The sequence below is a fragment of the Mytilus edulis genome, chromosome 3 (assembly GCF_963676685.1).
Source record: "Mytilus edulis chromosome 3, xbMytEdul2.2, whole genome shotgun sequence".
NCBI classification, from domain to species: Eukaryota; Metazoa; Mollusca; class Bivalvia; order Mytilida; family Mytilidae; genus Mytilus; species Mytilus edulis.
Window position 1 is genome coordinate 63,521,784 of NC_092346.1, and position 23,214 is coordinate 63,544,997.

The 23,214-nt window shown below is 31.9% G+C and overlaps 1 protein-coding gene across 2 annotated transcripts in view; it reads left to right on the top strand.

The window, feature by feature from the left end:
* Positions 1 to 348: 348 nt before the first annotated feature.
* Positions 349 to 23,214, top strand: part of LOC139514431 (poly [ADP-ribose] polymerase tankyrase-like) — a 70,607-nt gene continuing 47,741 nt past the window's right edge. The window contains exons 1-14 of one of the 2 annotated variants that reach the window (XM_071303702.1): positions 349 to 513; positions 7,713 to 7,815; positions 8,226 to 8,415; positions 9,983 to 10,315; positions 10,754 to 10,825; positions 11,503 to 11,562; positions 11,939 to 12,068; positions 13,736 to 13,853; positions 14,692 to 14,861; positions 15,878 to 15,965; positions 16,678 to 16,791; positions 18,006 to 18,122; positions 18,497 to 18,577; positions 20,658 to 20,821. In XM_071303702.1, the coding sequence (XP_071159803.1) occupies positions 7,717 to 7,815; positions 8,226 to 8,415; positions 9,983 to 10,315; positions 10,754 to 10,825; positions 11,503 to 11,562; positions 11,939 to 12,068; positions 13,736 to 13,853; positions 14,692 to 14,861; positions 15,878 to 15,965; positions 16,678 to 16,791; positions 18,006 to 18,122; positions 18,497 to 18,577; positions 20,658 to 20,821 (1,736 nt within the window). In that variant the 5' untranslated portion in view covers positions 349 to 513; positions 7,713 to 7,716. Of the gene's footprint in view, positions 514 to 7,712; positions 7,816 to 8,225; positions 8,416 to 9,982; positions 10,316 to 10,753; positions 10,850 to 11,502; positions 11,563 to 11,938; positions 12,069 to 13,735; positions 13,854 to 14,691; positions 14,862 to 15,877; positions 15,966 to 16,677; positions 16,792 to 18,005; positions 18,123 to 18,496; positions 18,578 to 20,657; positions 20,822 to 23,214 lie in introns of both variants that reach the window. The other variant, XM_071303701.1, reaches the window with a different exon arrangement.

A 23,214-nucleotide genomic window follows, 5' to 3' on the forward strand; every position in this document is an offset into this window, starting at 1 on the left:
TTTTCGACTTGTCACCAAAAAATAGATTGTTTTTCAAAGAAAGTCTGTCCAGACAAAAAATCCATAGCCTACCCCCCCCCCCCCCCCCCCCCAATCAAATGTTTGCTGCCTTATGTTATCATTTATAACAAAGGACTACTCGATCATGACCTAAATGTTATCTAATTAGGGGTTTACGTAGGTGATTGTTTTGCAAAATTATGTAAAACGTATTTCTTTTTCATAAATGATTTTTTGAATGCTTACAGTTCGTTATCTCCTTGTATATATTTTTTTAATTATTATAGCAACACATATAAGTCGTTGTAATAAACAGTTAAAAATTCACATTTCACCGTCTTATATTTTATTTTAAAATCGGGAGGTTAATGGAATAGCCTGAAAATGGCGACCATGTGTGTTTGAAACCGGCAATGCACCGGCATATAATTTAAATTTCAACGAATCGACTATATTAAGAACAAACACACGCATCGCTGTTAATTTATAAAGCGTTTGCATTTGTAGAAACAGGTATTGCATGACAATATAACATACAACATTTGAAAAAATACGAAGCGTGGGTATTTTTCTTTTCTTAAAAAAAGCACAAATAATGACAACAAACATGGTCTGATTTTGATGATGATGTGCTAAGGGCTATCATTACCGTTGTGTAAGATAAAGCTTTTTTTTTGCATGCATATTTGGATGAACAGCGGCATATCACATAAGCATCTTTTACGTCAAACATAATGTTTATATATTCAAGGGAGGCAACTTTTATCATTTTGATCTAGGAACATATCAATTTCATTTGTGTTTAATATTCAGATACTGATGTTGCATGCATTTATAGAATTTTCATATTATTCAAGTTAACACTGTGTTGTACTTGGTTGACGCTTAGAGTTATGCAAGATGGGATTGGTTAATTGTCTGCAGTCTCTTTTCTACAGGCTTTTTTGGAAAATAGAGGATTTCACTGTATTCAAAACACTTTTCTTGCAAGACTTGGCAATCAAAACCAGTATCAATTTGCTTTGTTTTAGACTTTTTTTTATTATTATTTTAGCAATTTTAATGCCTCCAGGGATCTTCATGACCTGTTTAATGATAACAAAATTAAGATCACTATCACTTGTACATGTACCTGAGCTTGTACAGGTAGAATGACAAACCTGACAGATGAACACTTTCTGACGATAGACGATTGATTTTACGAATTTATCAACTAAGTTTCAGCAAATGCTAATGATAATTTAGACTTAATAAATATAAATTGATAATCAAGTACATGTAATAAAGAAATAGGTTGAACACATGCTTTTATATTGACTTAAGCAATCAGCATCCTCCTTTTTTAATTACATAAAAAAACGTAAAACATCATTATTACATCACAAATAACTTGAGTACTGCTGTAATGATAATATAAAAATTACTATAAAAGCTTAAAAGTAAATACTTTAAAACATATTTACTGTTCACCCAAAGAAATAACGTATTGTAATTCCGAATTCATTTTGTAGTTTACTATCAAATTGATACATCCATGTTTCTCTAAGATGCATGTTGCATAGCCTCAACTTGCTAGATAAAGTCATTAAAACCCTTTTCATTTGTCAACATTGGCCCTTAAAATCTCTTCAACCTTTTAAATAACCCAAACAAGTTGTATTGTTGTTGCTGCAAATCATCAATACAGGTAAGGACTTCTGAATTTGACAGTGACCATGAAAAATAAGCTCCACATGATTTTTAACCCCTATTACAATTACCAAAAATAGCAAGGAAACTACATGGTAACCTTCATGATGGGTCATTCTTGACTAAGGGGGACCATAAAGGCTTGGCAAATGGTTACAAATGGCAGTTAATGAAAATAGTTATACTTCTATAATGAAATAATTTAAATAAACCACACTGTACGATGTAGACATGGTTTGTGAGGGTGAAAGTTCCTCCATCATTCAATTTTCATCCATGGAGATCCCTGGCCTCACTTGGGGACATTAGGTTTTTTCAGTCTGCGTTCTTTCGTCTATCTGTATGTCCGACTGTCCCACTTAAGCTTAAGTTTTTGGTCAAGGTAGTTTTTGATGAAGTTAAAGTCAAATCAACTTGAACTTTAGTACACATGTTCCCTGTGATATGATCTTTCTAATTTTATGCCACTTAGAGTTTTGACCCCAATTTCACAGTCTACTGAACAAAGAAAATGATAGTGCCAGTTGGGGCACTGTGTACTCTGGACAAATTCTTGTTAAAACTGAGTGTAAAAGCATTTTTCTGTTTTGAAACAATATATTATGGCTACATTATGGCAGACAAAAGTGTAGTTTTAAGTTCTAGCATAACTTTATCCTAGATGAAATATAGAATATGCTGTGCACTTTTTTACAATCCTGCAGAAGATGATAAATGTTACAAACACACAAGTTTCAATCTAAGTCCACTCAGTTGCACAATTTAAACCACCCATTGCTTGACATAAGCCTATTGTCTATTGTTGCTGTCAGTGAATACTAATCTATTTATTACCAATGGGGAAGTTCTGAAACCTTTTTCCAAAGTTTGTTTATGATTGCGCTTTCTGTTTGAATGAAAAAAGTTCACAGTTATTTAAGGAATGACTGTAATATTTTTTCTGTCTATTCGAAATAACATAAAAAATTGTGGTGCACACTGAATAACGCGCGTAGCGGGTTATTTAACAGTGTGCACCACATTTTTTATGTTATTTCGAATAGACAGAAAAAATATTACAAATTGTGGTGCACACTGAATAACGCGCGTAGCGGGTTATTTAACAGTGTGCACCACATTTTTTATGTTATTTCGAATAGACAGAAAAAATATTACAGTCATTTCTTATAATTTAATTCTAAATTCCATTTTAAACCGTAGAAAACCATGAAAAAACGTTGATGACGTCACGGTCACATGACTAAATTATGTATATGGGCTCATAACAAAATAACGTCGGCCAATCAGAAGACGCGTTACATCCAAAATTAAATTATATCCAATTATTTTTTTTTTGTAAATTTTCTAAAATTGTAAGGCCAACATGAAAAATATCTTTGTTTCCCCTCCTTGACTGAGGTTAGCAGGGTGTAGGTAGGCAAATTATTTTATTTTATTTCTTGATATAATTTTTCTATATTGAATTTTTACAAAATTCAACAGGTAAGATAAGCAGAGTTCGCGAAAACTTTGTTTGACCCGTCAGTCATGGGACCGACAAAGCAAGATTATTTTTCAGTCCTACAAAATTTTAGCCAGTCCTAAAAAAATCTGTCAATTTGATCCTAAAATAAAAATAATAACATATTTTGTCCAAAAGTAACTTTATTATTAGTTTTATTTTTCACAGCCACGGACAAATTAATAATGAAGGACCAGTTCTGATCTTCTGATTGTTCTTAATTAAAGTCATTTTCTCTATCCATTTCATCATCTGAATCATTTTCTCGGTATTTGTTATCTCCATCTAAGATTTCAATCACCGATTGTTTGCCATGAACAAATTTAGCAGACCACGTGTAGATCGGCACTTTGGTTTCCATAGGTTTCAGTTTGTTTATAACAGGAAACCAGTACCGGAAATTAGCAGCAGGTACATCTGAAGACCGATGTAAACACATATTGGAATTAGTTGCGGTACAACTAATTACCGATAAAAGGCACTGCAACTGCCGTTTTTACATCGGTCATCGGGACTGATACTAGCTTTCAATATACTGGTCCGAGCCTCATTTTGACCGATGGGACTGACAGGACCGACCATTTTCGCGAACTCTTGAGATAAGTCAAGAAAAGTGGGGTATTCCCTGTATTCAGTGTACACCCCAGTTTTCTAATGTTAAAAACAGTATACAGGGAATTCCTTTTTCCTATTCATTTTATGGTATGAAATCTACATTAGCACACATTCTTCATGTGACAACAATGTTTAATGAAAATAAGTGTTAAATTAGTTAAAACCAAGCTTATTTCAAGTCTAATTTGATGCATAACTCACAACAAAACAATTCCTGTGTTCACCAATTCATACCTTTATCATCAATTATCATGATTACATGTATAAGATGACAAAAAGATATGTTAATGACTTGCCAGTTGGAAATTAAAATTTAATGAATAAAAATTTTCAATAGAAGTGTCAAGATATTTAATTCCAGGGTGGAACTCTAATGCTGTAGTCAAGGGCTCATTGTTATCAATTGTGAATGGTTCATCGCTATTCTCCAGTGTTGATAGCTTGGCAGAAAAGTTGCCATTCATAAGGGCATAATCAATTGGATCATCAACCTCTGTGTCTCCTATTGCTTCATCGATGATCTCACTTATTGTTAATTTTTGGCTTATCTTCAAAATTTTCTTAGAATCCTTAGCCGTATTTGGCAAAACTTTTAGGAATTTTGGTCCTCAATGCTCTTCAACTTCGTACTTTATGTGGCCTTTTTAACTTTTTTGGATTCGAGAGTCACTGATGAGTCTTTTGTAGACAAAACGCGCGTCTGGCGTACATGTATATATAAAATTTAGTCCTGGTATCTATGATGAGTTTATTCTTGACAAAATTATTGTCATTGATAACCCTAGCAGATACACAAATAGTGTGACCAGCTATGTTTACTATTTTCTTGTTTACGTATCATTTAGGCCCTTCAATACAAAAATGTCCTGTATTAAAACGCACGTGGACTACAGCATCAGAAAGGTATCACCAAAAACCAAATTAAAAAAAATATTGAACACGAACGGCCAATAAAAATGTTCGGGTCACTGCGATTTCACAGGGTCGGTAGTGGGAGGGGAAACAAACAATATTTTATTTTTGGCCTAAATGCATTTGATGATTTGAATATTATTTATCAAGTCATGTTTATATGCTGTATAACCATGATAATTATTCCAGGTGCACAGATTTATCTGTACTGAGGAAATTTTTGAAGTGTAAACCAAGGCTTCCAAAAAATATTTGAGCCAGCCGGACATTTCATATCTGATCCCAATTTCAATCCCTTAAGACTTAGTCACAAAAGGCAATTATGGTAATCAGATGGCCATTTCAATGATTGACATTACATTAAAAAAAACGATTTTAAACTTTACTTTGATATGATATGAATTTGATGTTCGGATGTAACTGTTAAATTGGCAGTGCATCATTCAAAGTGTGCACATCAGCGTGCTCATATCTGCCTTAGACTTTTTATTTGTGCAAAATGACATTGTCAAAAACTTCGTTTTCACATTGTTCTAACCGGATGTTGACTTGACAATGGTAAAACATGGACCATAAACGGATACGTAAAATCCGTGTACGTTTTACAAAGAACGACTGAGCGAAGAAGCTTTTTCCACGTTATTTCTTCAACAAAATACTTGAAATGAATGTTAGATACAGGTATCAATGATAATTTTAGCAATTTTGAAGAAATGTAGGATGCATAATTAAATTTCCCACCTGTGCACATGCGCACATGTGTTCTAGTTCATATGACGTAGTTCTGACAATTTTTCATTTAAAACCTTTTTAAATTTTTCATCAAATCATGTTGATAAACTAATTTCTAATAATTTTAATCTTTTGGACTAAATCAATTAGAAACAAACCGCTGAAAAGTAAGAAAAAAACTGTGAATAAACCGATCAATTTATACGATGTCCGGTACTGAACATAGTTTACCCTGTCACCTGAACAGGTAGATTTCAGCTGTCCAACTACTAATTAGCCTTGATTAAAATTAGAAAGTATTGAAGTAGGTGTTGTTTTGATAGTAATTAATCATCATGTCAAATTTATGACCGGAAATGTGTTGATGTTTTAAAGGTAAAAGGTTGGGTCAAAAAGATCGTGAATTATGTAAAAATGACCGAAAAAGCTTTGAAAACTAAAAAGTATATGACCGTTTCATGCTTTGCCCAGCCGGACTTTTACCGGACATTATACAAATGACCGGAATATATGACCGTTTTGGAAGGCCTGGTGTAAACCCAGCAATTCTAGCCCATTATTTAAAGGTCCACATGAAGACCACTAATTTAAAAAAAAAATTAAATGAAATAATTAAATTTTGTAGTTTATTGTATTAGTCAACTGTCAGTAAAAATGGAAAATAGTTTTATGAAAACAATCGCTATGTTTTCAGGATTTTTATGATAAAATATAATAAATAATTTACAATGCAATCTCTAGGGCCGTCGAAGTAAAATTAATGTAAATTGACCCTGATGTTTCGAACTTCGAAAGTAAGAATTTTCAAAAGATGCAGACCTAATGATCATGATAAAAATTTAAGTCGAATGTACATTTGTATTTCTTATGTCAACTAATCATTTTCAAAAGAGATAAAAGCTGAGTAAACATGCTTGTTTGTATAACAGTTAAAATTACATTTTTATGGTGGCCGCTAATTAGCACCTTTGTTGATCGTTCAAGCGGAATGTTAGTGTGTTGAACATTTTTCACCTGAGATAAAAACAAAATTTAAATGACCCAAGCCGAGATTAAATGAATCGTTAGATTTAAAACTCATTAATTACAATAGATAAAAGGATTAGGACAATTATAATAAATTCATGATAATTTAATGTAAAGCAGACGACCTCATCAGAGACCGTTTAGAACTTATTTTGTGCAGCGCATGATTTCATAATTTATAGCGATTGACCTTTGTAAATATTTGTGTAGACTATTGATTTTATTTGTGCATGATTTGTATCATTACTTGTGTTTTTAATTATTATGAAGGACCAAAAATGGAGATTGAATGGAAAAGGCACACTGTTCATTGTATCTAGTTTACACAAATCTCATACTGTATTTCATGCATTCAAAATTTATAACGACCCACTCGACCTCGGATGAGTCGAATGAGTCCGGTCCCATCGACTTCGACACAATGAGGTTCGACTGTATTTCATTACAACCACCCATATCAAATTGAAAAAAGGCTTCCCTTGGGGACATAGTATGTGATAAAAAGCTGTGAATGAAATGCTCAGTAACGTAGACCTAAAAATTGAGAAGTGCCTATTTCCAATTTTAAAAGTGCCCTATCCTACACTGGCACCCTTTCAGTTTCTATCTGGAACACTTATGACAGCAGGGGGGGGGGGACTTGGTTTAACATAAAACACTATGGGAAATGCATACAAATGACATCTTTTAGAGAACCACTAAATAGAATGAAACCAAACATAGCATGAATGTTCCTTATGAGATGCTGACCAAGTGTTGTTACTTTGTCTCTGATCCATCATCCAAGATGGCTGCCAGCAGGGGCTTAGTTTAACATAGGACCCTATGGGAAATGCATACAAAAGTCTTCTTCTAGAGACCCATGCACGGTATTGAATGAAATCAAACATAGCATGAATAGTCCTTTCCTTCTGAGGTGCTGGCCAAGTGTTGTTACTTTGAAGCCAAATTTTCTCTGTTTTTATATGATTTCAAAAGCCCAAGTAGAGTCAGGTGAGCGATACAGGCTCTTGAGAGCCTTTAGTTTATTAAAAGAAAAAGAGGGAGACCATTTCCCAATGATCTCTGGAATATAAAAGTAGCTACTAATCATATAATATTTTGATCTATCAGACTCTAGTGTAATCTAAAATAAGTTGAAATAGAATGTTAATACATGTACATGTACCTACTTAGTTTATCTTATTTTCAGTATCATAACATGGCCATTGGGTATAATTAAATTGTTGTGTTTTAGTGTCATGGACAAATCAAAGGAACCAGATGCAGAAAAAACAGTAGAGAAAAAGAAAGAACCATCTCCTGGAACTTCTGATAAACAAACTGGATCATCAAAGAAGGTAAGTTTAATGAAAACATTTTTTGAAAGCATGTAGTAATTGCTTGGCCAGATTTTTTTTAATAGTATAGAGCATCAGTTGCTTGATTATAATGATACAAGGAAGGGACAAAACCCTATTAAGATTGGGTTAAATAGGTCAAAGGTCATGGTCACTTACTGAAAATTGAAGAAATTGTTTCTGAATGGTACCTTGAGTTACCTACAGAGTTAATTGTAATAAAAGGAAAATAAAGTTTCCAAATTAAAACACTAATTTTTAAATAGTCTTTGGATCTATTGTCACTAATATTGTCAATTAGTGTTAAAGGGTCTACAAATGTATAGGAAAAGATTTTTTTAATGTGAAATTGATTTTGGACACCTATGTTGCATGCTTGATTTTGAAAATTATGATTTCTCATCTTCCAGTCAAAAAGACAGAAGACTGTTGTAGCTCCTATTGAGCCCCGCACACCATTGAAAAGGCAGAGGGCACCTGTAGAAAGATTCCAGTCTCCTGCAGAGGAATTACAAACACCTAAACCTAAAACACCTCACCATGATGATGTGGAGGTTGTTTATAAAAAGGGAATCTTTCTGGCTGTTAGAGGAGATGAAGGTAATATTAGGCAAAAAAATAATATTAATACATATGTTTCCGCTAACATGTATTGTTGAAAAAAGGGTAGGTAGGTACCGATATCATTTTATTCTACAAACATTTTTTAGCTGGTTACTACTAGGGAATCAGTCTGACTTTAACAGTGCTTGTTCCAAAATGGCATAAAAACTGTTGGGGTAGGTAGGGTTAGGGGAAACACATATATTATTATTCTCTGCCACTACAAATAGTTTCATGCAGTACACAGTCAGGGGACTTACTGAAATAAGTGATTTTTAAATCACTTATTTGAGTAGTAAATTCTAAGTTTTGTCACAAATTGTGATTTTGTAGTTTTACCAAAATTTTAAACACATAGGTTTAAAAAATATCTTTTCATTAGTAAAATTGAAAAAAAAATGAATCTTTTGCTTCTTTTAAGTATCAAGGTTTATGCCTTTGATGCTATCATTTAGCTGCAAATTCTATTTTAGTTGAAAAAATGCTATAATAATGGCTTTACACAATGAACTGATACTTTCTTAACAGATTTTTCCCAGCAGTGGGAGTATTTTTCCTGTAAAGTTCAAGGTTTCATCTTTCAGATTATGTAATAAAATTCTACTTTTCCCGTTAAAAATTTTACTGTTCGGGGGTGTTGAAATTAGTGGGGGTTATTAAAATAATGATACTTAAAGAAGTTATTTTTGGGAAGGAAATTGAGGTATGATACTTAGACAAATGATTTTGTGTCATTATCCTAGATTCAGTACAAGGTCATCACCTGAAATGACCTGGTCATCCTAGACAACACAGATGTTGGTTCTGATAAGTTTAGAAACATAATTAGTCCCTGGATCATTAGTATTCTATATTTAAAGCTACAGTAAAATTAAATCACTTCTTCTAGTGATTATTTTGTACTACTTAAATAGGTGATTATTAAAGAAAGACAACTCTTACTTTCAAACTTTATGGAAATAATGTTACTTGCATCAGTGATTTAGGAAATTACTCATTTAAGTAAGTCTCCTGACTGGTACAGTGCAGAGATTCAAGAGTATGATCTTGGAATCTGTTTGATCCCTACTCTATAACTACTATTGTTATTAAATGTATATAGTTTTGTCTAAATGATGTTCATATATTGTTTTGATTTTGTTTATTTTGCCTGGTTACCTTGTTAATTATATATCAAGTTTTATAATCGTCACCCGGCAAATAATCTTTAATAAATAAAGGATAGCTGGATACTTAAAAAAAGGGGAAGAAGAACAGACATTATCACTTTCATTGGCAAAGTGAAATTCAACCATGGAAAAAATCTTGCATTAAGTTGCCATCTATGAAAATGTTTCCATGCATACCATAGCAGGACATGCAGTAGAATACAAGCCCTGAAAATTCCTGAGCTATTGAATTTTCCCAAACATTTCAACCCCATCAATCGTATTTGTCATTGGTAAACTGTTGGTAAACTGTTCTTAATATTCCAGTCAATATAAATCATGTGTTTGTTCTTTAAAAATAATTAAAAATGCAAGAAAAAACATAAAAGTACTTATTAATTATTTTTTTATTTCAGAAACCTTCTACTTGTGTAGAACACAACAGAATGTCTTCAACAACACTAAAAAGTTCAAGATTCAGTGGCTTGACATGGATGAGAAAACGAAGCATTACAAATTTGATTTCCTTGACTCGACAGATATTGAATGTGTCCTTACCAATATCAAGATGGATCGTGTAGCCAGGGAAACCTATACACTTCCAGATAGTGAGAAAACAAGGATTGAGATGATATTGACAAAGGCTATACGTAAGGAGAAAGGCATGCCTATTGACGATATAGATATCCTTCCTGAAAATGAGGTTGATGAGTCGGAAGAACATGAAGATGAGACTGAAGATGATGAGGGTAAGAACCAGAGTTAATTTTTATAATAACCGCATCAATGTGCAAGGTGTATAGTTTTATTAGCATTCAATGGATAGATTCCATTATGTCTGCAGCTATTGACTTGGTTGATATGGTATAGTTCATAGTTCTAAGATCAGATAATGGTTTTTTCTAGCAGATATTTTGAATTTGTTTTCTATCGTTTTATTATTGTGTTTGTGTACTTTTTGTTATGATTCCAAGCTGATATTCTTGAGTGTGCTTGCATAATTAAGTTCTTTGTATAAAAAAGAGAACAGTTGGTATTTAGTAAAATAAAATTAATTACAGAACTGCATGACAAAAAAAAAATTCACCAACCTTATGCTTTAACAAATATAATGAAAATCATACTTTATATTGACTATATTTAGCTATAACCACAGATATGTATATTTCTGTTTGTTTTTATTTCAGATTGGGAAGATGAACCAACTTCAAAGAAACAGAAGCTGTCAAAGTCTAAAACAACACCACCATCTAAAAAAGGTGTGAGGGTGTTCTTAAAATCTGGTAATGGTGAAGTAGTGTTTAGTGCCAGAACAAGCTGTATAGTTTTCAAAATTTCAGTTATTGCCGAATAGTAACATATTTGTTTAGGGGCCAGCTGAAGGACTCCTCTGGGTGCAGGAGTTTGACGCTGCATTGAAAACCCATTGGTGGCCTTTGGCTGTTTTCTGCTGTATGGTCGGGTTGTTGTCTCTTTGACACATTCCCCATTTCCATTTTAAATTTAAAAGCACAAATGAATTGGAGACAAGTATAGTCTTCAATAAGAAAAAGTTAGCTGCTCTCTCAAATGAATAGTTTGCAGTACTTTTTAAAAGAATATCAGAATCTTGCGTGCTGCCTTTTAAATCATTGTCTGTCATAATCTGGATGTAAATTCAAAGTATGCATATCCACTGTTTCAAATTAAATTATAATCGTATATGTGTACTTGGATCTTTAAAAGAAGTCTATTAAAATATTGTTAAACTGTTTCTTTGTAAGGTTGTAAAGTTAATCCATTGTCTGTTGTCTTCTGTATTTTGTCTTCTGTTAATGATATAAATGTTGCTACTATTTACACTAGAATTCCTGGCATCAGTCTGTATCTATATAAGACACTGTACATAGTTTATATGTTATTTGTTAGTTGCTTAATGAGGTGTTTTTATTTTCAGGAAAGTCATCAAGTAAAAAATCAACACCAAAAACCAAATCTGACAAAAAAGAAAAGAAAGGTAGGATAAACTTCAACTATAGCTTAACACTTTGAATCTTACTTGAGTAAATCCTTTCCCAAAGTAGACTTTTCATAGCAATGTCCATTCATTGTCTATAGGAAGTGTAGAAGTGAAAGAAATTTTGCATATGTTTGATGAAAATAATGCTAAAAAAATCTGATGATCATAATTTGCAACAAGATACATTTACTTACGTGGAAACAACATTACATATAATCTGAATAAAAACATACTCCTACAAAATTTAAAAAAGGAAAAAGAATCTATAGGTATGCAGCCATTTAACAAATTAATTACGTGTCAACTCCTGATAAAAACATATGTATTTGAATCAAAGTGGCTGCAAGTGAAACTTAATTTGAAACTATTGCAGATACTAAAAAGACACCAAAGAAGGACGGTAAAAAGGAAGGCAAATCTGATAAGAAAAGAGGACCAGACAAAAACTTGAAGCCTAACCTAAAGATTAAGGTTATAGAAAAAGATCCATTATTTGAAACAAAGTAAGTATATATACAGATATCTGCCTTTACAAAATAGTAATTTTTTTGAAAGGAAACCTCTGTAGATAGTAAAAGTAGCATTCAACTCGGTCATCATGATCTTGATCAAGACAACATTTGGTGCTTGTGATTAATTGTCTGTTTTTGCAATGGAGCAGTCTATTTATCTAGTTGTAAGTAACCTACTGAAATACTGAACGGTCAGAACTTTTGGTAGAGACTTCTAGTTCATGTCAGCTTGCTATATATATGAGATCTAGTATGACAATCAACACATTATTGGAGGTCTAGTCTGTTACCATGATTTATTGTGTATTCTCACTAATCTAGCTGACCGTGTCATTGGATATTCAACATATTTAATCATAATTACTGAAAGGTGGTGTGGGTTGTATGTCCACTCTTGTTCCATTTTAAACTATAAATCAGTATCCTACTGAAGATCGTGGTTCTCTCTGTGCACTCTGGCTTTCTCCACCGATAAAAACTGACCACTCGGAAGCAGGGTTGGCAAAAACCCGGGTTTTATGAGTATTGCCCAGCCCAGTGGGAAATACTGGGAAAACCCGGGTTTTACTGGGTTTTAGTGGGTAATACTGGGCAAAACTGGGTAATATAAAATATTTGTCTGAATTTTAAAGAGGATTCAGTGATAAACACAAATGCAATACATTTAATAAGATATTTATACCCTATTTTGTTTGTTTAGCATTTGTCTAGATTGGCAAACCGTAAATAGAAAGCAAATAAATCATTTTTTTTTTTCAAATGAGTATAGCTCCTATTAAGAATTAACAATTACATGTATTAAAGAAACATCACATTTAAATAATGTATATGTACTGTCACTAATTAATAAGTAATTATTCAGATTAGAACACAGATTTGTTTATGTAACAATAATCAGTCCTTTCAATTTTGTAAGTGTTAATGGCATGACCCTGTAGGGTGTTTATTTAGCAATATGAATGTATGACAATTAAAATTAACAATTCACTTAAACACTGCAATAAAATGCATTTTTCAAAGTATGGATTATTGAAACAATACTTGGTAATTAAAAGGTATCTTTACATGTGCAAATCTTCTGCCTACATATAAAATTAATAGAGAAGAGAATGAAATTGAACTTTCTAGAAATGACTTTCAATGGTTATCTGTATAAAAAGTATATATTTAGCTGTTATACTATGAAACAATAACAAGTCTTTACTATTTTGTGTTAAAATAAGCTTAAAAAATCATATTGCCCAGTAATGCCCACTATACCCATTTCTAGGAGTATTGCCCAGCCCGGGAAAACCCGGGTTTTCCCGCCCGGGAATTCCCGGGTGGGTAATACTTTGCCAACCCTGCTCGGAAGTAGCACAATGGTGTTTAAAGTGGTATTAAAAACCAACCAATCAATAATCAAATCAGTAATATATGATGAAATAACGCTCAGCTATCCTTCATTTATCATGATTTAATGACTGTGTATCTTCATACTGTTATTCTTATCCTTGTACTGTATAAGTCCTAAACAAGGAACTAAAGGTAAAGTATTTAAAAGTAATCGATAGAATGATATGCTGTGACATTTTATGTCAATTAGTTGAATAAGTTTTGAATGTTGGCACACCATTGTGACAAAAAATGTTTAATTCATTTTGAAATTATCTTTGTAGGGACCATGTGCCATTTATTTCTAAGATGTCCCATACCAAGCTGGTATTCAGAGCAGTTTTACAGAATGATTTGGAATCATTGAAACAGTTGTTAGAAGATGATCAACACATTTATGATGTAAGTTTTACTTTTATTTGAAATACTTTCCAACAGTAATAGTGTGAAATAAGCTTTTCATGTACAAATGTATTACTAAGTCACTCTAAGAGTTCTTTATGAATCATTGAAACAGAGTTCGCGAAAACGTTTTCTGACCCGTCGGTAATGGGACCGACATTTGTCAGTCCTAAAAAAAATTAAGCCAGTCCTAAAAAACTGTCAATTTTATACTAAAATAAAAATAATAACATATGTTGTCGAAAAATAACTTTATTAATTTATTAGTTTTATTTTTCACAGCCAGGGAAAATTTAACAGTAAAGGACCAGTTCTGTTTTTCTGATTGTTCATCTTCACTATCCATTTTATCATCTGAATCACTTTCTCAGTATTTGTTGTCTCCATCAAAGAGTTCAATCGCCGATTGTCTGCCTGGGATGGCTACATGAAAAAATTCAGCAGGCCACGTGTAGATTGCCACTCTGGTTTGTTTGTTTATAATAGGAAACCCGTACCGGAAATAAGCATCAGGTACATCTGATGACCGATGTAAACATGTACTGGAATTAGTTGCGGTACAACTAATTACCGATAAAAAAGGCACTGCAATGGCCGTTTTTACATCGGTCATTGGGAGTGGCACTAGCTTTTAAAATACTGGTCAGAGCCTCATTTTGACCGACAGGACCGACCATTTTCGCAAACTCTGTTGAAATATTTGAACAGCTGTATTTGTTGGCTTCAAAAAAATAAAACATAAATTGTATAGAAATGTATTTTCAGCTTTCAGAAAGACAGTAAGGAGATAATACAATCTTTTTATTTTTTGAGAAAATGTATATTGTTTTTTATTCAGGTTCAAATTCCTAAGTCAATAGCAGATGATAGAAGTCCTTTACAAATGGCTGTAGAAAACAATAATATTGAAATGATGAATTTATTGAAGAAAGATATATCAGACAAAGGAAATAAAAGACTGAAACAATCTCCTCCACCGGTTCTTTTAGAGGCACTTGGCACAGGATCGTAAGTTGTTACAGCTAAAATATCGTTAATGATGACTTGATACACTCCTACCAATTTAACAAAATGAGTTTCAATATAACATTAGATACACAATAATCATGTTTTTTTATACACAAGAACTGTAAAGATTTTCGTCAAAACAGTAGTAAAAGAAGTGAAACCATCATTACTTTGCTGTTAAGGTGTATAATATATTTATTTACATGCCAAGTTACTATTCACAAGAAGATTTTTCATTTTACAAAATACATTATCTTGTTGAAGATGGCCCCAGTCACACCTTTCCAGTCATAATAGGAACTTAATGTACAATTACTCAAAGTCATACCCAAGGGTACAATTACTAAAAATCATACCCTATTAAGATATCGAACTGTCAGAGTACTGTGTATGTAGGTGTGCTATACAACCATATAAAACATTGATAGAACTACAGCATGGTTTTCCTCATATAATTTTGTTTGCTCTATGTTAAAAATTGGTGTAGAGACATAAGTTTGTTATTTTTTTGCCCACTGTACATCTTGTTTCTCAATTTTATGGTATAACCCTTGAATTTCTTGTTGTATCCTTTATCAGGAAGATACCAATTTGTGTATGGGGTATAAATATGTATATATACTAATTATCGGTATTGTTACACAATCTTTTAAACTCATATAATTTTTCCTGTTTGTGTAGTATTGTCAATTTTGATGATCCAATACCTATTAAGTTTACTGGTTGGTAGATTTTTATAGACTCTATATATATATATATATATATATATATAACAAGTCAAAAAGGGTACAACATCACCATTAAATAACTATAAAATATACAAATATTAGATATTTCGGATAACAGATATCCTTCTTCGGTAATTGCACAATGACAAATGAATCATGTCAATTCAAATTGAGACTCTATCAAAATCTTGATTTATACAATTTAAGCGTTCATGTTTACAGAATCATATTACTATATTATTATTATTTAAGTTTTTGCCGATTATATATCATGTTTGCAATTTTTAGATATAACCCTGTATCTCTTGGTGTAACCTTTATCAGAAAGTTAACAGCAAGCAGAGGAAGCAGGGAAGGAAATGCAGCTTTTACAAAGGTAAGTTATAACATCAATATCTATTTTGTAGAATAATTTGTATTCATCCGTAGAGGATAAGAGTTTTTTTTTTTGCTTTTGAAGGAAATATGACAGATACAAAGAGAGTTTAAATGACATTTTTAAGACATTCATTAATATATAATGTAAAGCAAAAATAATCATTGATGAAAGATTTATGTAAACATTACCGGTGAGCGATTTAGGCTCTTGAGAGCCTCTTGTTTAACAATTCTTGGTACTGAGAGTGTTCTCCCTTGGGCTTATCATCATGATAATGTGATGCTATCTTAGATTATTATGTTATAAATCATGCTATTGATGTGATGCTATAATCTCTAGAAATAAGATACTGTGGATTCATTAATATTCGTTGGATACCAATTTTCGTGGATTTCGTGGTACAGGATAACCACGAATTTAAATGTTCAACGAATTACAAATTTTCTAAGGGATTGTATGCAGACTTTGCCAAAACAACGAAATAAAATATATACGAATATGCTATCATAACCACGAAAATTGGTACCCATGAAAATAAATGAATCCAAAGTATATAATTTGCTATACAAAATTTGTGGGGAGAAAGAACACTGACTTAATTATAAATTATTTTTTATCTTTCATTTTGCAAAATATAAAGTGATGAAACATATCATACATTGATGTACAAGTTTCCTGTTGAGACTTATCCATTCTTTCTCTTTTTCAGGAAAAACATATTAATAATTCTGAGGTTTTGAATCAAGCTATGTTGAAAGGGGTGAAGAAAGAAACCATTGATGCATATATCAATACCATGCCAATACACATGCAGGGCCGTGTGGTAATAATTTATTTTTGGATGTGACATGTCTTCTCATTGGCTGAAAGTATTTGTCCATTAGCTCAAAGACTTGATTTTGTCTTGTTACTGTGTTGTCATCAATAATTTTTTCATAATTTACCCCTAAAAATTTAAATATAGAACTAAATTATAAGAAATTACTATCTTTTTCAAAATAACCTCAAAGACGTGTGCCAACTTTTAGATAACCTGTTACACCAGTTACAGTGTGCACCTCATTCTCAAGATTAAATCTTCATAGACAGAAAAATTATTACAGTCATTCCTTAAATAATCTAAAAGCTTGTAAACTCTCTTGATTTCTTACTGTCTCCTAAAATATTGTAACTTCAATATTCCAACATGTATTATTGAATGGAATACATTGTCAGTTAAAGAAGTGGTATGAAGTATCTGGATTTTTCACTTTAGTACCAGCATATGGCTAAAGCTTTATGCCATGGTTTAAGTAAATTTGCCAAGGGATTTTATAGTTTATATGTTTAGTTTGTTTGAGTTGTGCCTGAATATGGTTATTAAGTAATTTTCAGGCATATTATTGTATAAATTTAAAGCAGTAAGTTCTGTGTCGTGAAGTAGTAAAAACCAATTTAAACTGGTTCAATTCCCAAACTGTTGATCATTTTAGCCTTATTGAATACATTGAAATAGCTTTGTTGACATTTTTTATTTTAGCCTAATTGAATACGTTGAAATGGCTTTGTTGACATTTTCTATTTTAGCCTTATTGAATACGTTGAAATAGCTTTGTTGACATTTTTTATTTTAGCCTAATTGAATACATTGAATTAGCTTTGTTGACATTTTCTATTTTAGCCTCATTGAATACATTGAAATAGCTTTGTTGACATTTTCTATTTTAGCCTTATTGAATACATTGAAATAGTTTTGTTGACATTTTCTATTTTAGCCTCATTGAATACATTGAAATAGCTTTGTTGACATTTTCTATTTTAGCCTCATTGAATATATTGAAATAGCTTTGTTGACATTTTCTATTTTAGCCTTATTGAATATATTGAAATAGCTTTGTTGACATTTTCTATTTTAGCCTTATTGAATATATTGAAATAGCTTTGTTGACATTTGATATTATACAATAGCCTGTACAATTTCTCTATTAAAAGAATTAACTGATTACTAAATAGTTTTATCACAATACTGTAAACATATTTTTTTTCTCAATTTGATAGAAAGAAACCTTAAGAAACAGTTTAGAGTTAGCTGTTATGAGGGGCCATTTTGAATTGGCAGGTGCTATTATTAAAGAGAACAAAGACGGATATGGATATAATTTTCTTCATATAGATGTAAGTAGTTGTAATGCTATTAATAGAAATGTTGCCCTGCTGTGATAAGTCTTAATTTGTTTTTGTTCTGAACATGCATAACATATTAGCCACTGAACAGAAAGCATATAGCAGTTAATCAATCAATTATATGCTAATTTATGAAAATGTGACTTCTGTTCTTTGATGGGACACTTGTATATATAATATATGCATTACAGGAATTGTTTATGACAGGACTAGTATTATCAGTGTTAGAGATGCATCATTATTAAAACCACTTTTAAAAGCAACATTTGAAGAAAAAAGTCTTGTGTTTAAATTTGTATTTGATCAAAGGTGTACTTATAACTGGTGTGTTAATTGTTTCCATGATAATTATGTTTTGTGTTAAGGTGTTAACAAAAACAACAGAAGATTTACCAGCCACCATAAGAGCAGACTCTGTCAGAAAGAAACCAGGAGATCAGTCTATGGTTAGTCTTATTGAATTAAAACAGAAAATTAGGGAGTTAATTACAGCAAAATGCCTTGTGTGTGTAGGTAAAGGTATTATCTTTGGTTAGCCAGCTTCTTAGCTGAACTGTAAAACATAATAAGGTTAACTATACTTCACATTTTTCATTTTTAGCCATGGCGTTGTCAGTTTGTTTTAGATTTACGAGTTTGCCTGTCCCTTTGGTATCTTTCGTCCCTCTTCTACACTCCGTTTGAAGAAGTCTAGTCCTACAGACAGATAGATTGGTTACCTATCAGACTAGTCTACTCTTAAGGGCATATGATACAGTTTTGATCCCGTATTTAAAGTTTTATGAAAATTTCCATATAGGTTATTCTTTGCCTGATTAAATCAAATATGTAATAACAAATATACCTTCATGTGCTACTTTTTAAGTTAAATTAGGTCGAAATTTTGTATATTTGCTGAAAATTCAGATTTGTGGCCGTATTTTCCCTTTGAAAGAAATACCTAACTTTTTTGTTTTAAAAGATAAACACAAAATGTTTTTTGTTAAATAATTTGTAATTTCTTTATTTTATAAGTATCCTAAAAATTTATGCATTTGTTATTCAGAAATACCTCATATTTATCAAATGGTCATAAATTGAGAAATAAACGTCATTTTTTGCTGTATAATTATCAAAATTAAAAAAATTTCACTATTACAGTTTTATAAAATTTGGTCCACATAATCTCCCTGCAAAATGAAACAAAATGTCATTTTAAAAAAAGGGGTCCATGCACTCGTTTTCAAATGAAATCAGTTCGAATGATAAAAATCAGTCGAAAGATGCATCGTTTCCCGATATGTCAAAGTTTGACGTAGCGAAAATAACATTTTACGTTAGCAACATCATTACCTCCCCTGTAACTGTATCGTATGCCCTTAAAGGAGGGTAGTATACCTGACCTTAAAATGACTTCACGGTTCAGCTAGCAAGCAAGCTAATCAACGATAAAACCTGTACCTACATACTTAATGCATTTTTCTTTTATGCTTTAAAGAATATAAACTATACAATATTGCTTCCAATGTTTCCTACCATTCACAAGCAATAGAATAACATCTTAATAAAGAATAGAGACCAGAAAACAATCTGACACAATGTAATTTTTAGGTATATTTTTTTTATTTGTCTTTTTATGTCCCATTTATGGGCATTATGTTTTCTGGTCTGTGGGTCTGTTCTTTCATCCGTCCTTCCATTGGTCTGTCTGTCCCGCTTCAGGTTAAAGTTTTTGGTTGAGGTAGTTTTTGATGAAGTTGAAGTCCCATCAACTTGAAACTGAGTTCCCTATGATATGATCTTTCTAATTTTAATGCCAAATTAGAGATTTCCCCCCATTTGCACGGTCCACTGAACATAGAAAATAATAGTGCGGATGGGGCATTCGTGTACTGGGGACACATTCTTGTTATTTATTAATTTGAGAAAGTTCATAATATTCTGAAGAACATTTTCAAACATGGATATATCGGGAAGGCACGTCAAATAAGATTAAGCTGATGATGGTTTAACCTGAAGAGAAGTCAACAAATGATTGAATATTGATAAAATTGCATTGCAGAAGAAGCCTTTTCTATGCCTTGATATTATATATGAGCTGCGTGGGATAGAAATTGATTTATGCAAATCAACATCAATACATCTGTATACATTTCATTGTATTTCGTATATATGAAAAATCAGTCTGAGTCTTATACATGCACATCTTAATGCACACTTGCATTAGGTTGACTTCTATCCTAGGCAGCTCATGTATTACACTTAATAAAAAAAATGAAAAGAAGGATAGAAATAGTTAAAAACAAATGGTAAAAACCTTGTTATTCTTTGACGGTCTGGAATGGTTTGAAATGTTCAAAATTATGTTTTAAGTATAAATGAGTTCTTATATTATTTTATTATTATTGTATGGACACCAGTAAGTTTATAGTTTTCCGTGTATTTTGTATTTAATAGTTGATGTCACTAGTTGATAAAATCTTGGAATAGTTTGAATACTTATACATGTCAAAAGTATATAAGTTCTCATGATATTTTTGTTTGCAGATGACACCACTTCACTGTGCTTGTATCAATCCAAACAAGAAGTACCTAGAGAGGCTGTTATCTATAGAACCAGACATTAACTTGGAGGATAAGAAGGGGAGAAAACCCATTCACTATGCTGCAACCTGTCAAGGAACAGGACCACTAGAAGTCCTACTTAAAAAGTAAAAATTTATTTGTAGTGTAGAAAATTTGGCAATGTTTTTAAAAAATGGCATTCAACTGTTTACTTGTTTTTTTTAATACTCTCAACTCATGTTACATTCACTTTGTTCATCTGTTTGTCAAACAAATATTTTTCTCAAGTACTAGTGAACAGAAATAACTTCTCTTGACAGCAGCTTGATAGTGAGGAGTTGAAACAATGTGAGCAAGGGTTTCAATCTGTCAACAACTCACTTTCTATTTGCTAATGCTTTTTATCTTACAACAGTGTAAAGAAATTTTTAAAAATCTAACTTTTCTATTGACTTCATATTTGATCAGAAGCTTGATAGTGATAAGTTGTAATGTGTGGTTGCTTTAGGAATCTGTCAGACATTTGATTCCTGTTTTAATACTGATACTTTAATTTATGAGTTGGAGTATAGTAAGCATGACAGCACATGCATTCTTGTTCTTAATTGATTAACTGTATTGGCAAAAGAATCACCAATTAAAGTGTTGTTTTTGGGATACAATTGCTTTCAAGCAATCTGTAGACTTATACCATTGGCCCAGGGCCATGCCCTCACGTCAACCATTTTATTCTAAACATTAAGGAACATCTCAGATTCTTATGATTGTCTTACCTTAAAAGGTAAAAACAAACGAAGGGATTGAACTTAAACAACTTTCCTATGTTCTTTTCATAATCTTCATGTTTGATATTTCCCTGGACTTATATGCATGTTTTTAACAACACGGAAAATCAGAATTAAGCATTGTTTATATTTAGTGTTTTTATAAATTTAGAAACATGTCAGAGGGAATTCCCCAGTTTTGATAAAAATGTGTGAGTTCTCTGAATTCCGATAAATCTATTTCTGTCTTATAAGAACTGAAGTGGAGTTTTTCTTATATGTCACCGTTATGAAACTGATATTTGATATTGTACTTCCATAAAGAAATAGCTATAGAGAACCATCTAGGTCGTTTAATTAACATTTGATATATGTTCTTGCTCCAGGGTTTGTTTAGGTAATTATGTGCATGAGTATAGTTTTCTTGACTTCAAGGGGTATTAGATTGAATGGTTGCTCTGGATTCCCCACTCAATTGATTCATTTAAAACTTGTGGGATCCTTTCTATGTATGTCTGCTATTCAGGGTTATTGTTGTTGCATAATTTTAAATCATATGCATCATTTGAATTAAAATAAATGTAGTCCACATCGTAAAGGTGCAACTACAACACCCCTTCAGGCGAAATGGAGTCTTCTATATTATCGTTTCGAGTTGTCTCCCTTCCGGAAGTAACTTCCGTCAATTCTGAATCAAATCAAATCATTAACACGTTCTGTTGGTAAACGTCGTATTATATTAAAAACTATCGCAATTTAAACCGAGGAATGTGTATGGAAAGGAGTCATGACCACTGACCCAAAGGAAATTAAATATTTTAAGAGTTAGGAATGGGGTTCCTCCTTGAATTAACATAGGAAAATAGTTGATAAGATACGAAGTGAAAAAACCTTCTCTCACTCTTAGTCTCAGTGACTGCTGTGGAAAGTAAACTTGGAATTAATAGTACAAAAATAAAACACAATAAGTACATTGTTCATACACTTGTATCCGGGATTGGCTATTTTGTTACTATTCAGATTACGTAAATTACATTTTACATGTGCAGTTGAATTAGTTTTGAAAATAATATTATCCAGCTACATGTATACATGTGTCAATGAAAACAATGGCAATCGTATCCCTCAGAACAATCTGCTCTTTGATTGAATTCTACAATCAATCAATTAGATGGAGTGTATATTCATTTAATTTATCACTTCATAAGAGAACATAATTTCATTTACATTTCAGACCTTTGTAAAATGAAAAAAATATAAATATATTGTATGTGTATGCTTTTAAAATATGACATCAAAATACTTGGTCTTTTTTTGCAAACAAATATATCTCAGAATTTATTTTCCACTAAACACTTAATTAGTGATATAAATTCTAAAAATGCATACTGTTGTTATCACTTGTTTTTACAGCTTTTACATTAATGCTAGCAAGACAAATCTTTGTTTGGCTTGCTTGCTTTGTTTGTATCAGTGTTTGCTCAAGCATGGTAATTAAGATAGGCGGGGCTTCAGCTTGTATACATCATACCATGGAAGTATCGTACTTAGATTGTATTGGACGTTATGTCTAAGGTTAAGGACACTTAATTTTAAAACATCACATGACAAATATTCTCACATGTTTTCTCACCTGTAAAAATACAATAATTTGTCAATGAAAGAAAAATTTAAACTTTTTTCTTGTATAAGGCTGAGAAACTGGCCTTCAACATTAATTGACCTAATATTGTTTTTATAACATTATCAATCTATTAGTTCAGTCAGTTATTTCC